The following is a 26,396-nucleotide window of genomic DNA, read 5'->3' as shown; positions in this document are numbered from 1 at the left end:
ACACTGAAGAAAAGAAAACACCCATGTCACATAGTACAGAGATTTTATTCTTACAAGGCTTCTTAAAATATTTGATACCCATTAAAGTGTGATACTGCACATTTATGTATTTCTGTGTAAAAAATATAAAGCAATATATAAAATTATTTAAGCAAATAGATTCTGTTTCTGCATGCTAAAGCTCAAAGTACAATACATTTTATAAACATTTTATTTGTGAGTTTCATAGCAGTGCTACAAGCATTAGACCCTGTCAGAGGTTAGAGGGTTCACTGTGCTGCAGTCCTCTGTGATAAAGTGCTTTCATGCAGTGAAGTTTAGGCAAAGTTGCAGATGAAGGACCAAACCCAGGAAGCGAGAGGCCGCGCTCCCCGAGGTTAGCTTTAGCGTGAAGTGTGGTTCTGTTCGGACGCTCAGCAGCGAGGGTTCCCCATCCGACAGTAACACACAGTCCTGAAGAGCCGACACTGGCAGAAAGCACAGAAATCACAGCACACATTGCCTGGAGATTTACAGCTTCCCCACAAGGGAATGCAGTTAGCAGGAGGAGGGGGGCGCTGCACACCGAACTTGTTCTGAGAGAGAGAGAAAAGAAAGACAGAACACCAGATCAGACTGTTGCTCTCATCAGAAGAGCCAGAGACAGTTCAACACTGAGAGAACAGGAAACACAGTGTGTCTGAGCATGAGAAGATCTCAGCTCAAAGGTCGCCTTACTAGCCTCTTCTAAGCTTTCTGGCTCAACCTCACCTTCTTCCAAGGAGCATGGAGGAAGGAAAGTCTAAAGAGCTCTAAACTCCAGCAGCACTTGAAGTAAACAGAAGTTTATTAGAGCGACATGTTTCTGTTTGTGTGTGTTACCTCGCAGGAAACATTTCAATAAACTGAAACTATGAACCAGCCAATTACACGTGAACACATATCAGTCTTCTTCAAGGGTGGGTGGGGCCTACGGTCATGTGGCTGCCGACCAATCGTTGTCTCAGGGAATGTCCAATAGAGGACATGGTTGATAGTAGAGGAGTAACAGTTCCCTGAACTCACACTTCAGTACAGACCTGGGTTTTAACTCACGGGTCTTTATGTTTTCAGTCACATGAAAAACATGACATTTCTTTACATTTTCTATGAATTTAACTTGTGAACTTGAAACCCAGGTTCAATACCTCATCCATGTATTAATAAATATTGTTGTGCTATCAAATAAATAAAATAAAGATCTGTTAAAGGGCAGCATGTAGAAAATTATTGATACAATTATTGATATTCTGTTTTCATGTTTGTTTTTCTTCATTAAGATGAATGTATCTGATCGTCTGCAGGAAGGGCAGATCTTTTTTTGCCCTTATTTTGAAAGTCACAGAGAGAGAGAGAGAGAGAGGAAAGGCAGGGAGAGAGAGAGAGAGAGGAAAGGCAGGGAGAGAGAGAGAGAGAGAGAGAGGAAAGGCAGGGAGAGAGAGAGAGAGAGAGGAAAGGCAGGGAGAGAGAGAGAGAGAGAGAGAGGAAAGGCAGGGAGAGAGAGAGAGAGAGAGAGAGGAAAGGCAGGGAGAGAGAGAGAGAGAGAGAGGAAAGGCAGGGAGAGAGAGAGAGAGGAAAGGCAGAGAGAGAGAGAGAGAGAGAGGAAGGCAGGGAGAGAGAGAGAGAGAGAGGAAAGGAGGGAGAGAGAGAGAGAGAGAGAGAGAGGAAAGGCAGGGAGAGAGAGAGAGAGAGGAAAGGCAGGGAGAGAGAGAGAGAGAGGAAAGGCAGAGAGAGAGAGAGAGAGGAAAGGCAGGGAGAGAGAGAGAGAGAGAGAGAGAGAGGAAAGGCAGGGAGAGAGAGAGAGAGAGAGAGAGAGAGGAAAGGCAGGGAGGAGAGAGAGAGAGGCAGAGAGAGAGAGAGAGGAAAGGCAGGAGAGAGAGAGAGAGAGAGAAAGGCAGAGAGAGAGAGAGAGAGAGAGAGGAAAGGCAGGGAGAGAGAGAGAGAGGAAAGGCAGGGAGAGAGAGAGAGAGAGAGAGGAAAGGCAGGAGAGAGAGGAGAGAGAGGAAAGGCAGGGAGAGAGAGAGAGAGAGAGAGGAAAGGCAGAGAGAGAGAGAGAGAGAGAGAGGAAAGGCAGGGAGAGAGAGAGAGAGGAAAGGCAGGGAGAGAGAGAGAGAGAGAGGAAAGGCAGGGAGAGAGAGAGAGAGAGAGAGAGAGGAAAGGCAGGGAGAGAGAGAGAGAGAGGAAAGGCAGAGAGAGAGAGAGAGAGAGGAAAGGCAGAGAGAGAGAGAGAGAGAGGAAAGGCAGGGAGAGAGAGAGAGAGAGGAAAGGCAGGGAGAGAGAGAGGAAAGGCAGGAGAGAGAGAGAGAGAGGAAAGGCAGAGAGAGAGAGAGAGAGGAAAGGCAGGAGAGAGAGAGAGGAAAGGCAAGAGAGAGAGAGAGAGAGGAAAGGCAGAGAGAGAGAGAGAGAGAGAGGAAAGGCAGAGAGAGAGAGAGGAAAGGCAGGAGAGAGAGAGAGGAAAGGCAGGAGAGAGAGAGAGAGAGGAAAGGCAGAGAGAGAGAGAGAGAGAGGAAAGGCAGAGGAGAGAGAGAGAGAGAGGAAAGCAGGGAGAGAGAGAGAGGAAAGGCAGAGAGAGAGAGAGAGAGGAAAGGCAGGAGAGAGAGAGAGAGGAAAGGCAGGAGAGAGAGAGAGAGAGAGAGAGAGGAAAGGCAGGAGAGAGAGAGAGAGAGAGAGAGAGGAAAGGCAGGAGAGAGAGAGAGAGAGAGAGAGGAAGAGAGAGAGAGAGAGAGAGAGGAAGGCAGGAGAGAGAGAGAGAGGAAAGGCAGGAGAGAGAGAGAGAGAGGAAAGGCAGGAGAGAGAGAGAGAGAGAGGAAAGGCAGGGAGAGAGAAGAGAGAGAGAGAGAGGAAAGGCAGGAGAGAGAGAGAGAGAGAAAGGCAGAGAGAGAGAGAGAGAGAGGAAAGGCAGGAGAGAGAGAGAGAGAGAAAGGCAGAGAGAGAGAGAGAGAGGAAAGGCAGGAGAGAGAGAGGAAAGGCAGGAGAGAGAGAGGAAAGGCAGGAGAGAGAGAGAAAGGCAGGGAGAGAGAGAGAGAGAGAAAGGCAGGAGAGAGAGAGAGAGGAAAGCAGAGAGAGAGAGAGGAAGGCAGGGAGAGAGAGAGAAAGGCAGGAGAGAGAGAGAGAGAGGAAAGGCAGGAGAGAGAGAGAGAGAGAGAAAGGCAGGAGAGAGAGAGAGAGAGGAAAGGCAGGAGAGAGAGAGAAAGGCAGAGAGAGAGAGAGAGAGGAAAGGCAGGGAGAAGAGAGAGAGAGAGAGAGGAAAGGCAGAGAGAGAGAGAGAGAGAGGAAAGGCAGGAGAGAGAGAGAGAGAGAGAGGAAGGCAGAGAGAGAGAGAGAGAGAGAGGAAAGGCAGAGAGAGAGAGAGAGAGGAAAGGCAGGGAGAGAGAGAGAGAGAGAGAGGAAAGGCAGGGAGAGAGAGAGAGAGAGAGAGAGGATGACATACAGCAGGGGGCCAGAGGACGGATTCGTCCTCATCAGTGACGTGTCGCAGACTGACCATCAGAACAGGAAGCGTTTCATACGTGACGTTAATGGTTGGAGTTAGATTATATTCATTTGGATCGTACGTAAACAGAACATCCTGAACCGAGCGGCACCAACCCGTGAACCGTTACTCCTCTGGTTCTGGAGACGTGAAGTGTGTCACATCTCAGGGACGAGATCAGGACCCAACATTTAGAACGAGGAAGTAAAAGATCTGTTGATTCACTTGTACTGAGAGTTATCTCTAATATTTCTGAATAATAAAATACTGCCAGCAGATGTTGTGAATAACCCGTCACACTGTGCTCACCTTCTTCTGTTTCTTTGCTTTCTTGGTCTTCTTGGCTGATTTGGGTAACTCTGAAAGAGAAGGTTATCATCAGCCTGATGATTGAACTGAGACTTACTTTTCACAGTAAAGTGAAATCCCTGCAGGTCAAACTCACCAACAATAACCACCGGGGGGGAGCCGACCTCTAGGCTTTGAGACAGAACATTCGATACAACGACCCTATTGGTGGAAAGCCTCTCGTCGGGGATCATGTGGGCAGAGCCGTGGAGGAACTCTGTGGTGGCGAGGACGAAGCAGCCCAGCAGCAGGAAGGAGTACATCTTTCTCTGAAACAAAAGCAGCAACAACAACAAACATGTTTGTTTCTGGCAGGAACTTGACAACACAGTGACAGTGTGGTCACGCTGTAAAATCACTTCCAGTCTTCGCCTCAACATGAGGTTTGGTAACGAGTGAGAAATGTTCTGAACCCACAGGAGAAACCTCAGAAACATCAGCGTGTCATTGAGTTTCCACCCGCTGCTGTTTGATGCATATTTTGACTTTGTGCATTAGAAAACCTCAAAAGAGGCGTTTACTCTCTACATCAGCATCGTTACATTCCTCCACCATCCACTCTCATTTCATCAAACTTCTGCCCGTCAGGGAACTTCACTGGTTACAGCGTGAAGCTGGGTCCATCCCCAGACCGGCAGGGTTAAATCTGGCTGGGAAGACTGAAAGAACAGCACTGTGGGGCCCTTGAGCAAGGCCCTTAACCCCTGAACTGGAGCTGCTCAGTAACCAGCAGGTCGGACTGGTTCTACTGGGCAGGTGATCAGGGGAAGCTGCCTCTCACTGAAACTACCCAGAGTAAATAAACTGTCAGTTATTCTGGTAGAATCTGGATGCCAACATCAGGACGTTGGTTCTGGAGACAAAACAAAGTATTAGTGATTAGCGATGATGATAAAACGTTAAAGTATTTGGGTTTATTTAGCCCCGCCCCCGGTCCCCACAGGTCGACATGATTGGTTCCTTAGGTTGATGATTATTTCATCATCACGTCTGTATTATATAAAAACGTCTTATGGGCGTTAACCTTAAGTCATCAGGGTTCATCCTCTGGTGAACATGAACGTCTAGTTGTCAAGTGGTTTCAGTCAGAGCCACGAACGTGAACTTCCTGTCGGTGCTGATGAAACGTCACAGGGTCACCAGAGTCAGAGGTCGTCGTCCCCAACAGCAGCTCATCAGGATTTATTGATCTGTTTCTTTAATTTCCCCGAGTTACTGAGCGGAACATGTTGAATATAGTTTAACAACATGTGGAATATATGTTTAGTAGTTTTCAGTAGCTTGTGGAGGTACACTAATGTCATTTACACTTATTATTTTATTTATCTCATTTTTTAATTTGTATTTCTGTTGAATTGTATTTAAAGTTGAAGAACATCAACTGTTATTTACTGTGATTTTTGCCAAAATCGAGCAGCTCTACTCCTGAGTACGTCTAAAATGCCTTCATCCTTTATTTCATTTTGTCTGTAGCTTCTTGTCTCATCCATCTGAAAGTGGTTTGACTTGGTTATTTTAGATTCATGTTCTGAGTTCCAGCTCACGATGAGCAGTTCGATGTCTCTGGACGACGTCAGACAGAGTCCAGTGAAGACCTGAGTCCTGGTTCAGGACCGTGAGTGTCTCCTGCATGTCAAGCTTTTGTTGCTTGGAATTTTGGAAGCAGGTTCACAGTGACAGTCTGACTTCTGCTGCTTGTTGAATCATTCCAGTATGAGCTTCCCTCCACAGAATCTACTTAATAAATGCCAGGTGGTCTTTTGTTGAAAGGCGTAACCAGTCCCTGATCCTCTGAAAATCTGACCCAGTCCCTCTCGGTTCTGTGGAGGATAATTGTGTGTTCATGTTCACTCTGAAGCTCTTCTTCTCCTTGGCAGTTGTCTGTTGATGTTGTCGCCTCTGGCTTCGTCGGTGTCGCCGCCTGCGGGCCGAGCCGCTCAGCGCCGGCTGGTGGCGGCGCATCTTTGTGGCGTTTGCGTCAGACGTTGTAGAAATTGACACTTATCTTGATCTTGGATGCAGCTGCTGAAAATTGGCAGCTGTAAAAGTAGAAAAATAGTTTCCGGTTTGGCTCCACGCTGCTGGCAACAAGCGCCACTTTAAACACACTCATCATGTCACAGGTGTATTTTATTACAGCTGCTATATCCCATCTGATTTCACATTCAGCCGGCCACCAACCACTGCTGTTCACTGATTTGTTGTATTTTGAGAAGCACAGTGGGAGGTGGGCGGGACGGTGAGCTCACCTGGTGCCGATCGCCTGAGGACATGATGGTGAATTTAGTAAAACCAGTCGACAGTCTCTCTCTAGAGATTTTCATACCTCTATTTTTAAACTTACAAAATCCACCCAAACCCAGACCGCACGTGCTCAGATGAGGTTTTTTACTCCTCCGCGCTGGCGACAGTCAGAGCGGCAGCCATTTTGTTTTCAGGTTGCCCGTCCATACATCCCATTCTCATGGACACGATATCTCAGAAACACCCTGACAGAACTTCTTCAAATTTGGTAAAAACGTCTATCTAGACTAAAGGAAGAACTGGTTAGATTTTAGTGGCTAAAGGTCAAAGGTCAGGGTCACAGTGACTGCAGAGAACACACCAATAGTTAATATTTTCTATGCCTCTGAATAAACAGGGATGTAACCTGAAACTAGTCTGAGTGGCGGAGTGATACGACCACGAGGTGGCGATTCCAGTTTTAAGAAGAGACCAGAGTCCAGAAGAAGCTGAGAACAGTCTGACCTCCAAATAGACTTGAGGATCATTAAACCCAATCCAAGATGCACCAGCAGGAGTTTGATGCTCCAGGAGCTTCGGTGACAGAAAGGATGAGGACGCTTTATTGGAACATCAGCAGCTGAAATGAGTTTCGTCCATAAGGTGAGTTTGGATCAGTGTTAGAGGCAGGGTGAGGAACAGACAGGAAGCTGGAGTAGAGCTGCGTCTCCTCTGCAGTGAAAACATCCAGGTGAGGACGGCGTCCAACTGACAGGAAGCCGCTCAGTAGACCCAGAACATGCTGCAGGGATTATATATGTTATTAGGCTCGGGAGCGTTGGAAGACTTCGGGACGGGGACATCTGGACTGACTTGGACTGCTGCAACTGCAATCTGGCTCCACGCCAACAGCAGGAAATAGATGGATGATTAGGATGCACCAATTAAGCTATTAGAAAATCTGCTTGAATAAACTTATCAGATATCAACATGAACAGATCAGAGGCAACACACTGGACCTTGATCGTTCTCCAGGACAAACGATGGAAACCAGGAATTGGCCTTGAATGTAATTTGAACTCGGCCTGTTCTGATCCCTGAAGGAAACCGAGGTGTCAGCCAAGTCTTTCACTTTTTTCTTCTGTAATTTAAATAATTCTACACAATTACTCTCATTTCAAGTGTATTTTCTCATCAAAAGTTTATTTCAAGCTTTTTACTTATGTATGATAAATATAATTTCATCATCTGCACATGTTGTTTTCCTGCTGCAGCTGTCAGAGTTTAAACTGTCTCACTCCAGCGTCTGCAGAATAAAAAATTACAGTGAAATTAAAAGAGATGAAACTGGAGGTTTCACAGCAAGAAAGTCTGAATAAATAATGATCTGATTTAAGCTTCAATCATAATAAGAGAAGGAATCTTGGACTGTAACGATAATCTTTCCCTCACATGAGAAAATGAGGAAATGGTCCATGTTGTTTAAATTAGCTGATACAATGCAGAGATGGAGCCCGGCTCTATTATCCTCAGACATTTGTCTCACAACTTGATGACAAAAAGTCATCAACCTGCAAATAACATGAACCGTCCAGTGTTTACTCCATCATCTCTTCAGTCTCTGTCATTCTCAACTCAAACACTGTCATTTACAAAAAAACTGCAACATAATCTTCCATCAGTCCGTTCCTGTCTCAGTCCGGGACCAGATTACAGCTGCAGCAGGCCAAGTGAGTCCAGATGTCCCCGTCTGGAGCAGCGTCTTCCAGCTCGTCCAGGAGGACCCAGAGACGCTCCCAAACTAAATTACATATGAAATCCCCACAGCGGTTCTGGGTCTACGCTCGGGGTTCCACCTCAGCTGGATCGCTGCCTCCGCAGAGCGAGATGCTTTTTATTTGTCTTACAGTCTGGGGGGGGGGGGGGGGGTTGTTTTTTGAGGCCTCTTTTAAAAGAAAAGTAAAGTGAGCATTGACCTGACAGCTGAGGCACTTTATTCACTTTCACATAAAAACATCTCAGAGGATTTGAACCTACAACACGATCCATCAGTTTAACTTCTGTGTTAGCTCAGAAGCTAAACAGGCTACCACAGGAAACTCTGTCTCTACACAGTCTACAGTTACTGAATGTTGGATTTCTCTTCATTATTAATTCATGTCTGATTTATTTTTGACATAAAACGTCAGTAAAACGTTTCTGTCTCCACATGCAGCTGCTGCAGTGGTTAAAACATGCATTAATATTTTTTCATGTGTGTGTCAGATTCAGATTCAGACTAGACAGAGAAACTACGGGGGGGAGGAGTCAGTTTTAATGTTGCTGATATGATGTCACGATGACATCATCAGGTCAGATCGGAGTGAGTGGTACGCGTGACAAATAGACGAGACGCCAAATCTCTTGATCACGCAACGCAGCCGTGAGGCGAGACGCAGTGTGTTGCTGTAACCCGTTAACGTGCCCCGAGAGGAAATCCAAGACGTTCCGCAGCCACGATGCACATGTGACACATCCAGTGTGTTCCTGGTGTAACGGCTAAGATCTGTGAATGCTCTGTTCTCCCAGTGCTCCTGAACGCCCCTCCAGCTCCGGTTTAATCTCTCTAAACACCATGACCACGCATCATCAGCTGTTGGAGAGTTGGTTTTACTGGACAGGTAACAACCTTTGTGCATGTGATGTAGCTAGTAGCCACATCACATGCACAAACTTTTCTTCATGTATAGTTTTAATGTATCGTATTACCCTGTGTGTATTTGTTTGTTTGTTTGTTTGTTTGTTTGTTTGTTTGTTTGTTTGTTTGTTTGTCAGGTGTAGTCCTAACCACAGCGGCCGTGGGTTTGAGTCTGACCTTCGGCCCTTTGCTCATCCTCTCTCTCTCTCTCTCTCTCTCTCACTGTCCTTTCAGAATAAAGGCCCAAAAATGTAACTTTAAAAAAAAGAAATAAAGTTCATTCATTATGATCTGCAGCCTCAGGTTTTACCTCTCCAGGACTGAAGAACACTGTGTGTGTGTGTGTGTGTGTGTGTGTGTGTGTGTGTTTGTACTCTAACTGAACTGAGAACCATTACTGTGGGTCTCAGAGGGTTAATCTAGGTCAGCACTCCTCCACCTGTTTGTTATAATAATCCAATCAAATATTATCTCTGCACACGGGACATATTACAGGGCTTTGTCAGCTTTTCCTGCTGAAGCCAAAACACACAGAGTTAAACTCTGTTTTTCTTTCTGGACTCAAACTCAACACGAGAACAAAGTGTCAGTGCAGCAGCTCAGACCCTCTGCTGCCGTCATCATCTAACTCTAATTAATGATGGTAATAACACTGTGGAACGAGGCTGAGCAGGGAGCTGCTGCACTATGGGAAGTGTAGTCTGATGCTACTTTAAGGCCAATACAAAGGTTTAGTTTCTTTTAGTTCCTGGTTTGTTTTGAACCAGAGTGGACACAAACGTGTACAAACATTTCATGTAAAGGGATTTAAATGCTGCTCATTTAATAATAATAATAATAATAATAACTATAATAATATTTATCTCTGCGTGTCTCTTTATTCAAAAATATTTAAGTAGCTTTCATTTTTCCGGTTACTGTGGAAACGCTTGTTAGTTTCTGTCTGTACATACATGAACACACTGATCCCCTTTTATTTATAGTGACATCATTTTAATCATAAGTCACGTAGACAGAGGAAACCAGCTGAAGGTTCTGACGGCAAGTTTTCACAGTTTCTCATTTATGTATGTAGAAATAAATCCATCTTTATAACTGTTTATTCTGAACATGAACTCGTGACGATGGGTTGTGGGTACTGGGAAGTTGACTCGAGTCAGGATTCTTGATAAATGAAATCAGATGATGTTGGGAGACGGGGGTGAGGACAGAGGCCGAACTCTGCCTCACTTTTTTTAAAAGTTTGAATCAGGTGACTTCATGTCCGAACGGTCAGGGTGCGCGTCACATGGGCTCAAACGCCGTGAGCAGCGAATCCCTGGTTTGACTCCCGGCCGGCCGGATCATTTCCTGCATGTCATTCCTCTGCTCCCCGTGTTTCCTGTCTGTCTCTACTGTCTCTGTCAGGTAAAGACAGGAACAGGACTGAAGGCGACCTGCTGGGATCAGACAGGCAGCATCTTTAGTCTCTTTAAAACTCGTGTTTTAGGGGCGTCGAGCGGCGCAGTGGGTTGAGCAGGGGCCCCACGTGTAGAGGCCCCGGTTCGAATCCTGCATCAGACGGCCCTTTACTGCCTCTCTCCACTGTGTTATCATAAAGGCATAAAAAGCCCAAAAATATATACTTAAAAACTCATATTTTATCAGAAAGCTTTTATGAATGTTTGATATGTTGTTGTGTTTTATTTTCTAACAATATGAACAATTTATATTTTCATTTAACTTTATGATGTTAAAAAAAGCTATATAAATAAAGTTTATTATAATAATATATATAAATTGGCCAAAAAATATTCTTCCTCTAATATCTCACTTTAAATGTTTGTCATGTGCTAATCTGATTAATCTGACATTAGCATCAGTATCAGTCCCAGATTATCTAACAACTACAGCTGCCACCCGGCCCGGTTTTCCCTGGATTGTCCTGGATTTGATTTCTCCGGGTTTTTGTGAAGACGCAGGTCGAATTCAGAATTTCAGTTTCAAAAGGTCAAATATTTTCTGTTTTCTTCCTGGTTTCGTCCGAACGTGTGTCTGTGGCCGTACTTTACTTTGATTTGATTGGTGGCAGAAATACCAAAGTTTACCTTATTACCTAGCAACAGCAACACATCCACGACCACATGGGTGGTCCACTGTGAATTCAGGCGGGGGGGGGGCTAACAAGAGTGTTAGTAACCCCCCACCCACACACACACTCACACACACACACACACCCACCCACACACACACACACACCCACCCACACACACACACACACACACACACACACCCACCCACACACACACACACTCACACACACACACACACTCACACACACACACACACTCACACACACACACACACACACACACACACTCACACACACACCACACACACACACACTCACACACACACACACACACACACACATATATATGTGTGTGTGTTATTGTGTCTATATTTATATATATTTATATATATAAATATATATAAATATAGACACAATAACACACACACACACACACTCACACACACACACACACACACACTCACACACACACACACACTCACACACACACACACACACACACACCCACCCACACACACACACACTCACACACACACATATATATAAATATAGACACAATAACACACACACACACTCACACACACACTCACACACACACACACACACACACACACACACACACATATATATATAAATATAGACACAATAACACACACACACACTCACACACACACACACACACACACACACACACTCACACACACACACACACACACACACTCACACACACACACACACATATATATATGTGTGTGTGTGTGTATTTGTAAACATTGCTGCAGCGGCATGTGGAGTTCAGGTCATGGTGACTTAAGAAGGACACAGACTTTCTTCTTCTTCTTTTCGGTGTTGAACACTTGGACTAATCTTTCGTCCCTGAGCGGTCTGGAGTCCGTTGTCACGGAAACGCGGCTGACCACAGACACTTGGACCACAGACACTCGGAGCGCCGAGCCGATCCTTTGAAAGCAGTGGAAGCGTTGAGAAAAAACGTGGGAAACGCTGCGTTTTTCAGACGGCACCTCGCACCACCCTGATCCGTCTCCTGTCCGCTGTCTGGTTTGACTTTACATCAGAGTGGCTGCTTTTCATGAGGCTTCAGAAACCACACTTCACTGCACTGATCCATTCAAAGAAAGTTCTTAAAGAGGTGAAGCAATGACAGACGCAGAGAGAAGTTTCACAAGCAACAAAAACACTGCAGACGAGAACATCACATGTTCAATTCTCTCAGAGATCACTGTCTCAGCGGCGTTTAAATGACTTCAGTCTTTAGTGTTAATTACATGTTGATATCCAGTCGTTAATGTCTTATTCTTTGATTGTTTACTCATGTCTGCTCAGTGTCTCATGTTTCTCTGCCGTGATGTCGTCTAACAGGGCGTCTTCTGATCTGGACGCGAGGACAACGACATCGAAGGGTGGAACGTTTCATAATGAAGTTCATCGGCAGATTTATGAAGAGTGGATCTCTAATCTAATCTCCTAATATTCACTGATACGGCTAATTCAGTCATGGTGCAGGACAAACCAGCTGACTGAGCTACGAGGTCACCTGACCATTTCACATGGTGAGACAAGGTGAGACAAGGTGAGACACATTCAACCAGCAAGAAGAGCCAGAAAAAGACAAACAACAGCTGATGACTGAAGTGAGATCCCTGTGAGCGTCTGTCACCATGACGCACCACACAGGTCTGGATGTGGTTGTGTTTGCGATGTGCAGCTGAGCGGACCGGTGGTGCAGTGGCTGTGTGGTGCTGAACGGAGAGCTCCTGTAAATCTGTTCTTCAGTGTTACAGCTCCTAATGACACCGGGGGGGAAGTGCTGTTCTGTTCTCGTGACCACATTTAACGCTGTAAACTTGGTCTGACCAAGTGATCTGATTGGACCAGAGTCATCCCATCAGTGCCGATATAGAGAACAACAGCACTGGGACTTTCTGAAAAAGGATCTTGACACATTTTTCCACTTAATTAGAAAAGTTGGTGAAAACTAGGAAGCGGACTCTGACCGAACTGTTTCCTGCCCAGGAAACCCCGAACGACCGACAGTGACAGCTACCACAACGGACTCGTGCCAGATTCAGGGAGACAAGAAGACAAAACAAGTTTGTGTTTTTAATGGCTGGTGAGCTGAGACCTTCCCACAGATGTGTGAGCTTCTTTTGTTAAAATGGTTGTTGTTCACTCTTCCTGAGCGCCGGGCCGCGCACCTCATCTGAAGCTGCTGATATTCCCTGATTCACAAAGTGTGTCTGGACTGAAGTTGGAGAGAGAGAGAGAGAGAGAGAGAGAGAGAGAGAGAGAGAGAGAGAGAGAGAGAGAGAGAGAGAGATGGGGTAAGACATGAACCAGACACTTAGTAATGAACATGTGAAGGAAGACTTCTGACTCGTTGTTGACTTGTAACTTGTATCTACTAACTGTGATGTGTTCAAGTATCCTGCCATCCGTCCTTTACGCAACAACGTCTGCTGCCAAACCATTGTCCGGTTAATTTCTGTCTGCGGGACTCAAAACAACCTGCCCAGTCTGCGTCCTATCGTCTTCAAAGCCGAGGAGCTACTGAGCGCTAACCCTAACCCTGTTACTCCCTCTGCTCAGGGTTTGACTGGGACCGGGAAGAGGGGTCACCAAGAGAGGACGGGTCTCAAACCATTGACTTTTTGTTTCACTCCTCCACCATCAAGCCGGACTGATTATGTGAATGTTTAAAGCTGATTGGCAAAAGCAAACTTAGTTGAATCGAAGGACATGGGTATCGAACATTGTCCCCCTCCGACCACTAAGAAGGAACTCGTGAGCTCGTAGGTTCTTGTAGAACATTGTGTAGGAACTTTTCTTCTGTGGTTCTGCCTCTTACAAACATTCTCAGTTTGAAGGTAAAGTCAGACTGTGTCGGCATCAAGATGTCAGGACCGTGATTTCCTGAGATCTAAAACCGCCTCGAGGCTCCAGGTCTGATGTGTTTTCAGTTACCGTGCAACCATGGAAACAAAGGCGTCTGATGGTGTTAATAAAATACACAGTATTTATTACAAAAGTATGATCATCACAACAGCCCACATTACTCATTATAACTAGAAAATAAACAATAAAGGCTTACAAGCCTAAGGTGCTGTCAAACCTGACGTGGTACCGGTCTACCTGAGCAGTACCAGGGAAACATGGGAAAAGGGGCGTGGACTAAGGCACGACTCCATATTCTGTTTCTAAACTCACATATATCAATAAACCTGTTTGTTAACAGATTCAACAAAGATAAAACCTGCACAAGATCTGATTGGTCCTCTACACAAATAAAACTATTACAACATGAAACTCTCATGGTTTGCCATGATGGACTATTTCTGTTTGGACACTTTCGGACTTTTATGTTTGGACATTTGTTTCATTTCCTGTTTTATTTTGTATTACTTCCCTTTTGTGTCCTGTGGTTACTTTACTTCCTGTCTTTTTCCCGTTTCTCTCGTTGTTGATTGGCTGCCCTGCCCTAATGTGTTTCACCTGTGTTCAATCACCTTGTGTCTATTTAGTCTCTGTCTCCTCTTTGTCAGTTGGTCCTGTCTTCTGTGGTTCTGTTCACTCTGTTTGGAGTTTTCTAGATGTTTCTAGTCTTTTTGGCTTTTCAGTTTATGCTTTTGTTTGTTCTTAATTTAATCAATCAGCTTTGTCACTTACTTTGGATGATCTGCATTCAGCCTCTTATAACTACAGAACCTGACAAAAAGAGGCCAAAACATTTAAAAGTTCATTCAAAATCCAAACAAAGATCTTCCATCTTCGTGTTATCAATGAAAGAGTATTCACGTGTCTCCAGCAGCAGACACAACTCTGACATAGGCCTGTGAAGAGTGGTGGTCTGGGTTCGAACCAGTGCTTTGTCAGACTGGTAGAGGTGGAGTTGACCATCAGGTCATTGACTCATCGAGTCTCCTTCCCAAAGTTCAATTTCACTAACTGAAGAAGAAAGAGGCGTTCGCTGTAATCTGGGCCTTGCAGCATTTTGATGTTCTGTACAAGATGGTGTCTTTTCTATCAGACATTTTTTCCATGTCAGGATTCAGAGGACATCTTTGTCTCGAGATTTACTCAGTTGTTTTGTTGTTTTGAAGCACAGAACACTGGGACTCTTGGAAATGCTGTCGGGCTCATTTTATTTTGAAATTCTGGGGTTGTTTTATTTTGAAATTCTGAGGTTGTGTTTTATTTTGAAACTCTGGGGTTGTGTTTTATATTGGAAGCTCTGGGGTCTGTTTTATTTCAAAAACTCTGAGGTTGTGTGGTTTTATTTTGAAAACTCCGGGATGGTCTTTTATTTTGAAAACGATTGGGTTAAACGATGAGGTCACAGGGTCTCTCCTGATTGGCTGTCATCAGCCTGGACTACCAGTGGTGAATACAACATGATAATGAATGACAGTGTTACTGACCTTGTTGTCTTTGCAGCAGCTGCTGTTCACTTACATTCTCTGTTTTAATGCTACAACTGTCTCTGCTGTTCCTCCTTCAGAGGCTTTACTGCAGAGGAGACAAGCTACTTCCTGTTTACACCGGCTCGCACACGCTCAGTGCAGGTGATGGTCATGTGATGTGTGTTTTCAGGTGTGTGGACGTGGCCCGAGAGGCGTTTGGTTCGAGGTTAAATCAAACACTCATATTTACATACATCCATTCCTGCGTCACACAGCTGACTACATCCTCCATATCTTCACACTCTGACTTGAATAAACCAGTTTGGACTCAGCCTCGGCCCAGTTTATAATAATCCATCATTAATGTATCAGATTTCACATTGATCGCATTTTAGAGCAAAAGTGGAGACGCAGTTGGATTCCTGTGAGCAGCCTGAAACTCAGATTACACAGCAACACATCAATGCTTCCACTAACAACTGTAAAGCCTCTGCTTATTTGCAAATTGTCGATCATTAGCCTTAATTACGTGCTGTGAGTTTAAAGGGGGGAGGGGTCACAGCTGCGCCTCAGGCTTTCATTAGCCTGTTATTAAAGAGAGGAACGCAGGTGAACACACAGAGCTTGGCAGCTCAACAACCAGACAGATGGTGTTGGTTTCGACTAAATGACTGGCTCACTATCAAACAGCAGCTTTCACACGGCTGTAACGAGTCTCACACTCTTACTAATGATAGAAATTAAAATAAAAACATTTAAATGTTCTCTAAAGCTGCTGAAACTCAGTTCAACAGAGATAAATACATGCGTGATTAGAAAAAGTCCATGTATGACGGCAGCATGACGGGTCAAAGAGAAGAAAATCAGAATTTATTTAGGCAGACAATCCGACCAGAACCAGTTCTTACATCAAAGATGGTCAGACGGGTTTTTTTTTCTGGCCTCAGCGAGACGAAACATCTGACGAGCAGCAGCTAGAAACGAGTCCAAGGTCCGTCCTCTGTCAGTCTCACCCGGGACACACATCGCTTCTCTGCTGATTAAACCTGAACCAGAACCTGAACCAGAACCTGAAATAGAATCAGAACCTGAACCAGAAACTGAACCAGAACCTGAACCAGAACCAGAACCAGAACCAGAAACTGAACCAGAACCTGAACCAGAACCAGAACCAGAACCAGAACCTGAAATAGAATCAGAACCTGAACCAGAAACTGAACCAGAACCTGAACCAGAACCAGAAACTGAACCAGAACCTGAACCAGAACCTGAAACAGAACCAGAACCAGAAACTGAACCAGAACCTGAACCAGCACCAGAACCAGAACCTGAAGCAGAACCAGAACCAGAAACTGAACCAGAACCAGAACCAGAAACTGAACCAAAACCAGAACCAGAACCAGAACCAGAACCAGAAACTGAACCACAACCTGAAACAGAACCAGAAACCAAACCAGAACCTAAATCAGAACCAGAACCAGAAACTGAACCAAAACCTTAACCGGAGCCAGAACCTGAAACAGAACTAGAATCAGAACCAGAAACAGAACCAGAACCTGAAACTGAACCACAACCTGAATAAGACTCAGAGCCAGAATAAGAACCAGAACCAGAATCAGAACCAGAATCAGAACCGTGTTAGATGATGTGAACAGCGTAAAATGCAGATTGTGGCAGAATGTCCCTGAACTTGTCGTATTGTTTAAATGCAGTCACATGATAACATGACACCTCTGTGCTTTGTCAGACACACACACACACACACACACACACACACACACACACGCAGACAGAGACACACACACAGACACACACACACGCACACACACACACAGACACACACACACACACACACACACACACACACACACACACACACACACACACACACACACACACACACACACACACACACACTCAGACACACACACACACAGACACACACACACACAGACACACACACACACACACACACACACAGACACACACACACACACAACACACACACACACACGCACGCACGCACACACACACACACACACACACACACACACACACACAGACACACACACACACACACACACACACACACACAGACACACACACACACACACACACACACACACACACACACACACACACACACACACACACTCCTCTTCAGTGAAGAAACATATCTAGAAAGCGGCTGGAGGAGGAAGAACATCGGGCCTGGTTCTCATTTTGAAACAATTTTCAGTAATTTCCATCGCCATGGAAGTCGGCAGTAAACGCACCGGGTCTCTGTCAGATGAATGAGCTCGGCTTCAGAGGCGATTGGCTCCACTTTCACACAGGCCTGCGCCACTTCCTCTGGTTTTTAGATTATAATATGTTTATTCAGCTTTACGATTTCAGCTTTTGACTTTGAAAATAAAAACTCAAAAGCAGTTTCTGACCAATTATCACATTTAATCTTCAGTCACTTTAAAACACTTTGGAGTTGTCAACATTGTATTATTAGTTTTATCCGACACAAACAACAACAACAACAAACACACTAAACTTTTACGACGTTGTCGGGTCTCTTATTTTGAAATAAGAGTCCTTTGATCTCGTCCCTGTCACTGAGTTCAGGTCAGTCTCTGTCAGACACCAGATCTGATCCAGAGTCAGCTTCAGTTACTGTTTCTGTCTGTGGGTTTGTGTCGTCTCAGCCACACAGGTGAAGGTGTGTTGAAGCTGCCTCTACATACACTCTACAGTTACTGAATGTTGGATTTCTCTTCATAATAAATTCATTTCTGATTTAAAGAACATCAGTAAAACGTCTGTCTCCACTGCTACAAAGGTTAAAAAATATATTTATTATATTTATATTATATTTAAATCTTTCATGTCTGTGTCAGATTCAGACAACAGACACTTCAGTGGGAGGAAGAGACGCATCACACACGAGAAACCGGCGAGACGCCAAATCTCTACATGATGCGACGCAGCCGCCAGAGTCGCACGTCTGCAAGTGTGTTCCTGCTCATTTCTGAATAAATGTCTTTCTTTCACAATAAATAAAACTGAAATTGTAATTTTAAACCAATTACCTACATGTTAATAACTATGGAAAACATAATACATTTTATTATATATATATATAAATATTTATGGTGTATATGTATGTGTGTATATATATATATATAAACATGTTTTGACAGCAGGATGGTTGAGAGGTGGTGAAAGGTCTGTGGTCACACAGCAGTCTGCAGTCCAGCAGGCCGACCTCCGATCCATTCAGTGTCACTGTGGACACAGACAGAGGACATCATCATCATCATCATCATCATCATCATCATCATCATCATCAACTGCAGTGACCAGAACAAGCTTTTATTTAAACATATATTCCACCACAGTTGTCGAACACTTACCGCTGCGTTCTTGAACGTCCACTCTTCATGGAGGACGACTGTCGCCTGTCGTCATGGTTACACTGGATTCCAAGGACGACCGTGTTTCATGAGCAAAAACGGAAAAGTCAAAATGTCGCTGTTCTGAAATGACGGCAGCTGATGGTCCACGTTGGTCTGCTGCTGCCGGTGCATCTCACACTCTTCTGATTTCATGTTCAAATGAAAATAGAGCTTTGAGTTTTAAAAGATTAACTTTAGATATTTGCCCCAAAATACACATCCATTAAATGATATGTATATACATATACAGTTTATAATATATATGTTATATACATATGACAAGGCTCTAGATGTGTTCACTGAACCTGTGGAGCTCAGAGTCTCTGGCTCAGCTCCTCAGTTCTTCAGTTCTTCAGTTCTTCAGGGCACATCTCTGGGGAACTGTAAAAGTGCCTTTTCATTCATATTTTCAGCCAGAAAAGCAGATGAAAATGGAAAAACTTGAAGTTTCTCTGAACTTTGACCTCTGCTGCCTTTAAATCTTCGTCTACAGGATCTTTAAACCGGATCATCAACCTGAGGTCCAGTCCAGAGTCCAACTATCACAGTCTGACGTCCTGACAGAGACCAAGGTGTCTGACGCTTTGGCCTCCTCTCCCTCCTCCTCCTCCTCCTCCTCCTCCTCTTCCTCCTCCTCCTCTTCCTCCTCCTCCTCCTCCTCCTCCTCCTCCTCCTCTCCCTCCTCCTCCTCCTCCTCCTCCTCTTCCTCCTCCTCCTCTCCTCCTCCTCCTCCTCCTCCTCCTCTTCCTCTAAGAGAAAAGTTCATGTTCAGCAGACGGGGTGAACTGATGTCCACACGTGACAGAAGACAGACGACTTCATTTGAGTCTCAGACAGAAACTTTCAGACGCTGTTTGGCTTTTTAAAATACTTCTTGTTATTATTATTATTTTCTTTGCAAACATTTCTGCATATTTTAATGTTTAGGTTATTTGACTCTTGTAAACTGATGTCATGTATTTAGTTTCATATTGTGATTGTTTATTTTATTCAGAATTATTTTTAAGATGATTTATGAGTCTGTGCTCTGAACTCAAAATGGCTCATAATCACAATCTGTTTGATACAGTCAGGTGTATTTTATATTATTGTAAACTCATTCTAATTTGTTTTGTGTAATACTGGTGTGTATTTGTTGTTGCAGTATAATTCTTTTTAAAAAAACTATCTAGGAACTAATAGTCAGTTAGCTCTCAGTTTAGCACCATATTCTTTTTTTGAGCATTTATTCCACCAAATAAATAGCATTAATATTAATTAATCATGTTATTTAATCCATATCTACAACACTGATTCTACATTATTACACATTACAGGTAGCGTTTTAATTATAGATTTATAATAATGTGCTAATTATTCTTACTCTGTATTTACAGTCAAAGATGACGTTCAACAACAGCTGCTACATTTAGCTTATAATTACAGCTCATTCAGTCTGACTGATGATCATTTTATTTTAATCATTTTATCTGCTTTTATCAGAAATAATTATCAGGAAAATAATTAAGTGAAAATATGTAATATGTAACTCGTGATTTAAATTTTTTTTTTTTTAAATATTGTAGCTGAAAAATGTTTCCCGTTTTTTAATTATTTGATTTATTATGAGGATTTTATTTATTTCTATGATTTTTGTATTTCCTCTCCTCCTATTGTCTAATTTTAATGTGTATATATTGTTGTTATTTATGTTTGTTTTAAAAAATAAAAATCAATGTATGAAATATTATTGCCAGTTCGCTCTCAGTTAAGCACCATAATATTTTTTTTGCATTTGTTCCACCAGACACATCATTAATATTAATTAATCTATATACATGTCATACTGATTGCTGATTATTACACATTACAGGTTTTATACTGTATATATATATATATATATAATATATATATATATATATATATTATATATAAGTGTGTGTGTGTGTGTGTGTGTGTATATGTATATATATATATATATATATAAAAATAGTATATATATAAGAAATATATAATAGTGTGTCTATGTATATATATATATATATAGTATATATAAAAATAGTATATATATGTATATATGTATCTAAATGAAAGTAGAGTAAAATGTGTCTGCACCAATGCTTTACGTTCCAGAAACAACAGTGGTGAAGAGGTCAGAGGTCAAAGCCTGGAGAACTGTCTGAGGCGGCTTTAAAAATAAATCAGCCTGAAATTAGTTGGAACATCTGTGTCACATCTTTTCATCTTTTCTCCTCTGGAGCTTCACAGGTAAATTATTCTCATCAGCTCCATCTTTGGAGAGAGAGAGGAGCCTCTTTCTGTCTTTGTTCCAGATTTTCATCTTGGAACATTTATTGTAATTTAAATTCTGAACGTTAAACGTGTTCGAAGTGAAGATAATCTAAAGTTCTGCGACTTTAAGGATTTTCTTTTTCCTGCATCGCGCTCGACAAACTGTTCATATTTCCTTTCATGTCAGGAGTCCAGACTCGCTCACAGGCTCTGATGACCAGACTTAAAATAGAGCTGGAGGAGTTTCACCCCAACAAGTAAGGTGATATCCACAGTGTTGCCCTCCTCTCCACAGGTAACCACAGGTTTATAGCAGTCAGCGTGTAGAGGAGGACTCAGCCCTGATCTGATCAGCAGTGAAGAAACTGAGTTTGACTGGATTTCACGGTGATTAGAACCATTGGTCACACTCAGCGGAGCATGTCTTATTCCATATTTCACTGTATTTCACAGCATTGATACGATGTCACACTTATTACCCATCAGCCATCTGCTAATGCTAACAACATTAGCCTGTTTACATCAGGTAAGACGATCCACCGTCCACACATCAGAGCTACACAAATGTAACATATCTACATACATCGAATTTCCACATATGAAATACATATAAAATAAGATTATAAATAACTTGTACGTAAAAAAACAATATATAAAACCTTTTAGAAATTGGAATAAACAACACCAGTCTTGACACAGGGACATTATGTCAGACATTATATTCCTGCACTGAAGTTACTGGATCCTCAGTTTTCTTTTGATTGTCCTCAGATCTCACGAAAGACTAAAACTAAAGCTCTGATGCCTCAGATCGTCTGATGATAAAAACGAGTTTTTAAAGAGGCTCAGTAACAGCAGCTGGACACTTGGTCTTAAGCTCCTCAAACAGGAGGAAATAGCACATTTGCTGGGGACTATTTTCAGTGGCAGACGAATCCACATTTGGAGGTGTGGTGAGTCTTTGCAGCAGCAGAGGAAAGAGATATCAGGACTTGTTAGCAGGAGGATCAGTTCACTGTTGGTTTTGGTCCTTCAATGGGATTTTATTTCTAGTACCATAATCACAATTTTTGTAGCATTGGTTCCAGTGAACAGAGCGGCTGCCCAGACAAACGTCCTCTGCAGAGTCTCAGTCTGAACATCAGCGACTCAGACCGAGCCGACACAGAGAAGCTCGCGCGTTAACACATCTGTGATCTCGGGACGTAAAGTGACCTTACGCAACAGAGCGACTCTTATCTGTGCTCTGCAGCGGGGAGGTTTCACATCTGGACTGAGTTGTCGAGAGGTCAGTGGAGGAGCACGTCTATTCTCGGGGCGTCCTGATCCTCCTGATCCTCTGCAATAAGACGACAATTTGGAAATGGAAGCTTCGGTTTCACGTTTTGCATCAGGATCAGTTGGTAAAATGTTAAACACATGTTTGAGTCATCTGAGTGCGTTAATAGATAAATACCTGGATGATGCTGGTGGGGGTTTTTTTTGGGTCTGGGCAGGATGTGGAGCCCAGAGGAAACGGCACTGATTAGATTTCCTTGGGACGACTTCAATCAACCATCAAGTTGCTGATTGAAATCATGCTGTTTACCCAGAATTCCTCCTGACAGCAAACTACACGAAGCAAGCAGGCACGCAATATAAAGTGACATCAGTAGTAATTAGTATTTCAGATATTGTCCAGTAGCCATCAAAGTTTATTAATCCATATCGACATCACATCACATTCATTTTTAATTATAGATTTATATTAATGCTCATGTTTTAAATCCAGAATTATTCTAACAGCTGCTACATTTTGCTTTATAATTGAATCTGACTGTTAATTTAATCTTATGGTTTTAATGCTATTATCTGAAATTATAAATGTAAGAATGACTGACCTTTTATTGAAAAGACACATTTATAACTCCTGTGATTAAGATGATTTTAAGTATCAGGTCTGAAAAAAGTTTCCGGGGATTGTATTTGTGTTAATGGTGAACTAAGCGTAATGTATTTTCTGTTGTAGCAGAACAAAGAGCCGCTGCAGGAGAACTGATCTCAGATCATTGGAGTATTACAGGACGGTGTTTTTCTATAAAGTGAAAAATGTTTCCTGGTTTATTTAAGAGGCGACGACGCAGCGCGCAGAGATCAAGAGCCCGGCTCTATAAAATCATACTGCTCATGTGTTAATGTTCAATTATTTTTACTCAGGTTTTTATGTGATGGGCGAGATGGGAGAGGAGCGTTTAACACGTCATATTCTCAGCACTTTGACTGATATTCAAGCGGCTTCAAAAAAACCTGATTACACTCGTGATGTATCTATAAAACTTTTATAGTTTATAAAGCACATTATGTTTTATTGACTTTTATATTGACTTTCTGTTAAAGGCTTGGCTGCAGTTTCACAGTTTCACACTCATGTAAAAACTGATGCATTTTACAATTGATTCAAAACATTAGAAACATATTTGTGGAATTATAACTACAATTTTAATATAATTCATTATTATATATATATTATATATAGTCCTATAGTTTTGGAAAAACTCCATTTAATTGAACTCTACATAAGTGTAGCACCGCAGTGTTTCTGAAGTTATGAATTATTTTATTAATCTAAATTTGTGATCCAGCAGCTGAACTCATCAAACATTGTTCAGAAAGTTGCAGAAGAAGAACGAACGTGTGTCACTTGTTGCTTTGCTTTCACCTTCAGTCCGGTTCATCCCAGACCAGGTCGGTGTGGTTCAGGTGTGGAGACCGGTCCGGTCCTGGTCTGTGGGATGAAGCCCCGACTGAAGCTCAGTGCAGTGTTGTCCTAAAGGCTTAAAACTGTAAAAGCTGTTTACGTCCACTGCTGCAGGAAACATGGAAGTTCAGGGTTTCTCAGTGTTTTCTTATTGCGTCGTCAGTTTCCAGTTTCCCTCTGTCTCACTCAGGGTTTTTCACTGGACTGAAGCTGCTGAAACTCAGTAAAAACTGGGAAAGCGGCTGTTGACATGGAGTGAGAACATGTTTCTGCTGCTGCCTTGTATTTATTATTTGAGGCTGACACTCTGATCACTGACGGCTGCTGATGATGGACCGACATCGTGGATTTGATGAATGGAGCCTGACAGTGTCGGTGCTCTGCTTCCAACACAATCATAAAAAAGCCGCTGGTGTTTTTCTGACATTATTGCTTCACACGTTGCTGTAAACGCGCGTGAAGACGTGAGGAGATGAATTTACTCCGACGGCCGGTTACAGCTCGACTTGGTGGAAACGCTTTCGCTGCTCAGCCACTATTTACAACCTTTGTCTGTCAAAACACAGCGTCACGTCACGCGGTCGATCCGAACGACCGGAGACACTGAACACAACCGCTGCAGTTCAGCTCGTCACAGATGAATTCGTTTTTCATCATCGGGCCCAAATCTTTATTTTAACCATGTCTGTGTTTCACTCTGCACTTTACAGGCCACAGCTGGGGAATCCTGTAAAAGCCGCCGAGACATGGGGAGAAATTGAAAAACTATTTTTTAACAAGCTCACAGAGGATGAATCCTGCTAAATTCAGACTTTCCCTCTGTGATATCTGAGATTAAAGCAGAAGCAACATTAAAGAAGCATGTTTCTAAATTTGTGGAGCGTGTTTCAGGAGGTTGAGCCTCTCCACACTCAAGTGTCCTCGCCGTCTTTACTCAAACGATTTCCTGAAACACTTTGAACAAGACAAGATGAAAGTTTCATTCGCCTTACCTGTGGTTGCCGGGCCAGCTGTCTGTCAGTCTGTCACGCTCAACAGTTCCTCGCTTTCTCTTGTTTCTATAGTGTGTTGCTCTCCGCTCTCCTCCCCCCCCCTTTTTCTGTCTCGCTACACGTCTTTATTTCTCTGCCTCTTTGGTCCAACAAGTCACCACTCTCCTTTCCTCCCTCCCTTTTTCCACACTTTACCTCTGATTTTGTCGGGTTTTTTTCTCTAAGTGTCTTCTCTCTCTTTTTTTTTTTGCCTCGTTTCACTTCTTCCCTCTCGCCGTTCGTCCCTCGCCTCTGCCTCTCTCTCTGCAACTTTTCCTCTTCCTGCAGACCTCCTGTTATCCCCCTGTTCTGCGTTTCTTCTTTTATCTCTGCTTAAGTAGAAGTACCTTGCCCTGCGGCTGATAATGAAGACATACTGGGAGGTTTGTCCCGGAGGCGGGACCAGGGCTGCGGTGGAGGGGGGGATGGGAAAGGTCAAATTAAGCAGAGGATGGACAGATAAATGTGAACCAGACCCTCCGGTGAAGTCTTGCTTCTGGGAGGTGTTAACACTGGATCAGCCTCCGTCCACTCTCACCTGTCGATCTGTGGCCGCTGTGCTGAATGAACTATAGAGTCTGTTTCCCAGAATGCCACACTGCACATAAGACATAAGCTGTGTCTCTTTCACAGACAACACACTGAGTCTCACTGTGAGCAGGTGTTGAGTCTGCAGTGGCTTCACTGAAATGATCAGGTACAAGCAGCTTTTTTAAGTGTTGAAGTCCGTTTCCACGTCTGTTCAGACTGACGACATGTAGATGAAGAGCGAGCTGCGGCGCAAACACCTGGATCAGCGTAGCCGCGGTGTCTCTGGTAGAACAGCAGCGTGCTGGACAGGTGACAGGTGTGTCTGTAGTGTTTGTGCTCAGAAAGACAAAAACGAGCACGTTCACCAGGTGTTGCTTACATCACAGCTGATGGGAGCTGATAAATAACCACGTCAGAGTCATGTGACCCAGGTGTGAATGCTGATGCTGACAAAAGCCACACCAGTGGAAACGGGGCTGAAGAGTCTACGGGTGCTTTGAGCTAAATGCTAACACTAGCATGGCATCACCTCGCAGTAACAAAGCTAACATGCTGAGGTATAGATGTTTATTTTCTGCTGTGGTAAATGAATTTCCCAGTTGTGGGATTAATAAAGTTAATCTAATGTAATCTAATCTAATATTTCCCGTGTTCACCTTCATCTGAGTTTACAGTGTTAGCATGCTAACACTACTGTTAGCTACTGCTGTTCCTCCAGCAGTAGGTGGTGTCACAGGTGGAAGAGTCACGACCACGAGTGTCCGACTGTCCGTCAGAGCCGTGCACGTTTTAAAGTCTGTTTTAGTTTCAGTGCACGTTCTCACTCAGGCAGGTTGCTGAGAAATGTATTACAATAAAATACTTTCTAAACAAAAGTCCATATCAAACGCACCCCACCCAGGTAACAGGTACAGCCTCTCTGTGAGTGCGGAGGTTCAGGTTTAAATCATCAACGATCGAACATTAAGGTCTGAACTCACTGGTCGATTCACCGTCTCTCTTTCCTCTGAACTCTTCCTGTTGCTAACCAGCTGTCCATTTTGATTCTGTTACCAGACAATCACTCAGACAGAGACAGCAAACAAGCGGCAGCATAAAAGTTCATTAAGTTCATTTCATTTTAAAACATGAAAATGATGTACATACACACACA

At 43.4% G+C, this 26,396-nt stretch overlaps 1 protein-coding gene across 1 annotated transcript; it reads right to left on the bottom strand.

Moving 5' to 3' along the window:
* Nucleotides 1-26: 26 nt before the first annotated feature.
* Nucleotides 27-25,267, bottom strand: asip1 (agouti signaling protein 1). The gene is made up of 4 exons (XM_056388426.1): nt 24,674-25,267; nt 3,936-4,107; nt 3,800-3,849; nt 27-575 (listed from the first exon to the last, which is right to left on the bottom strand). Exons 2-4 carry the CDS (start codon nt 4,099-4,101, stop codon nt 414-416), a joined length of 378 nt encoding a protein of 125 aa, XP_056244401.1. The 5' UTR covers nt 4,102-4,107; nt 24,674-25,267; the 3' UTR covers nt 27-413.
* Nucleotides 25,268-26,396: the final 1,129 nt, after the last annotated feature.

The sequence above is a fragment of the Seriola aureovittata genome, chromosome 2, assembly GCF_021018895.1.
Source record: "Seriola aureovittata isolate HTS-2021-v1 ecotype China chromosome 2, ASM2101889v1, whole genome shotgun sequence".
In the NCBI taxonomy this organism is placed as follows: Eukaryota; Metazoa; Chordata; class Actinopteri; order Carangiformes; family Carangidae; genus Seriola; species Seriola aureovittata.
The sequence above is the reverse complement of the archived record's forward strand: the minus strand, read 5'-3'. Positions and strand labels throughout refer to the sequence as shown.

Excerpts from the sequence above, each read along its gene's own strand:
- asip1 (XM_056388426.1), bottom strand. The coding sequence starts at position 4,101 with ATGTACTCCTTCCTGCTGCTGGGCTGCTTCGTCCTCGCCACCACAGAG. Across the intron at positions 3,850-3,935 it reads CCCCCCGGTGGTTATTGTTG|AGTTACCCAAATCAGCCAAG; the intron begins GTGAGTTTGACC and ends CTTCTCTTTCAG. Across the intron at positions 576-3,799 it reads AAGCAAAGAAACAGAAGAAG|AACAAGTTCGGTGTGCAGCG; the intron begins GTGAGCACAGTG and ends TCTCTCTCTCAG.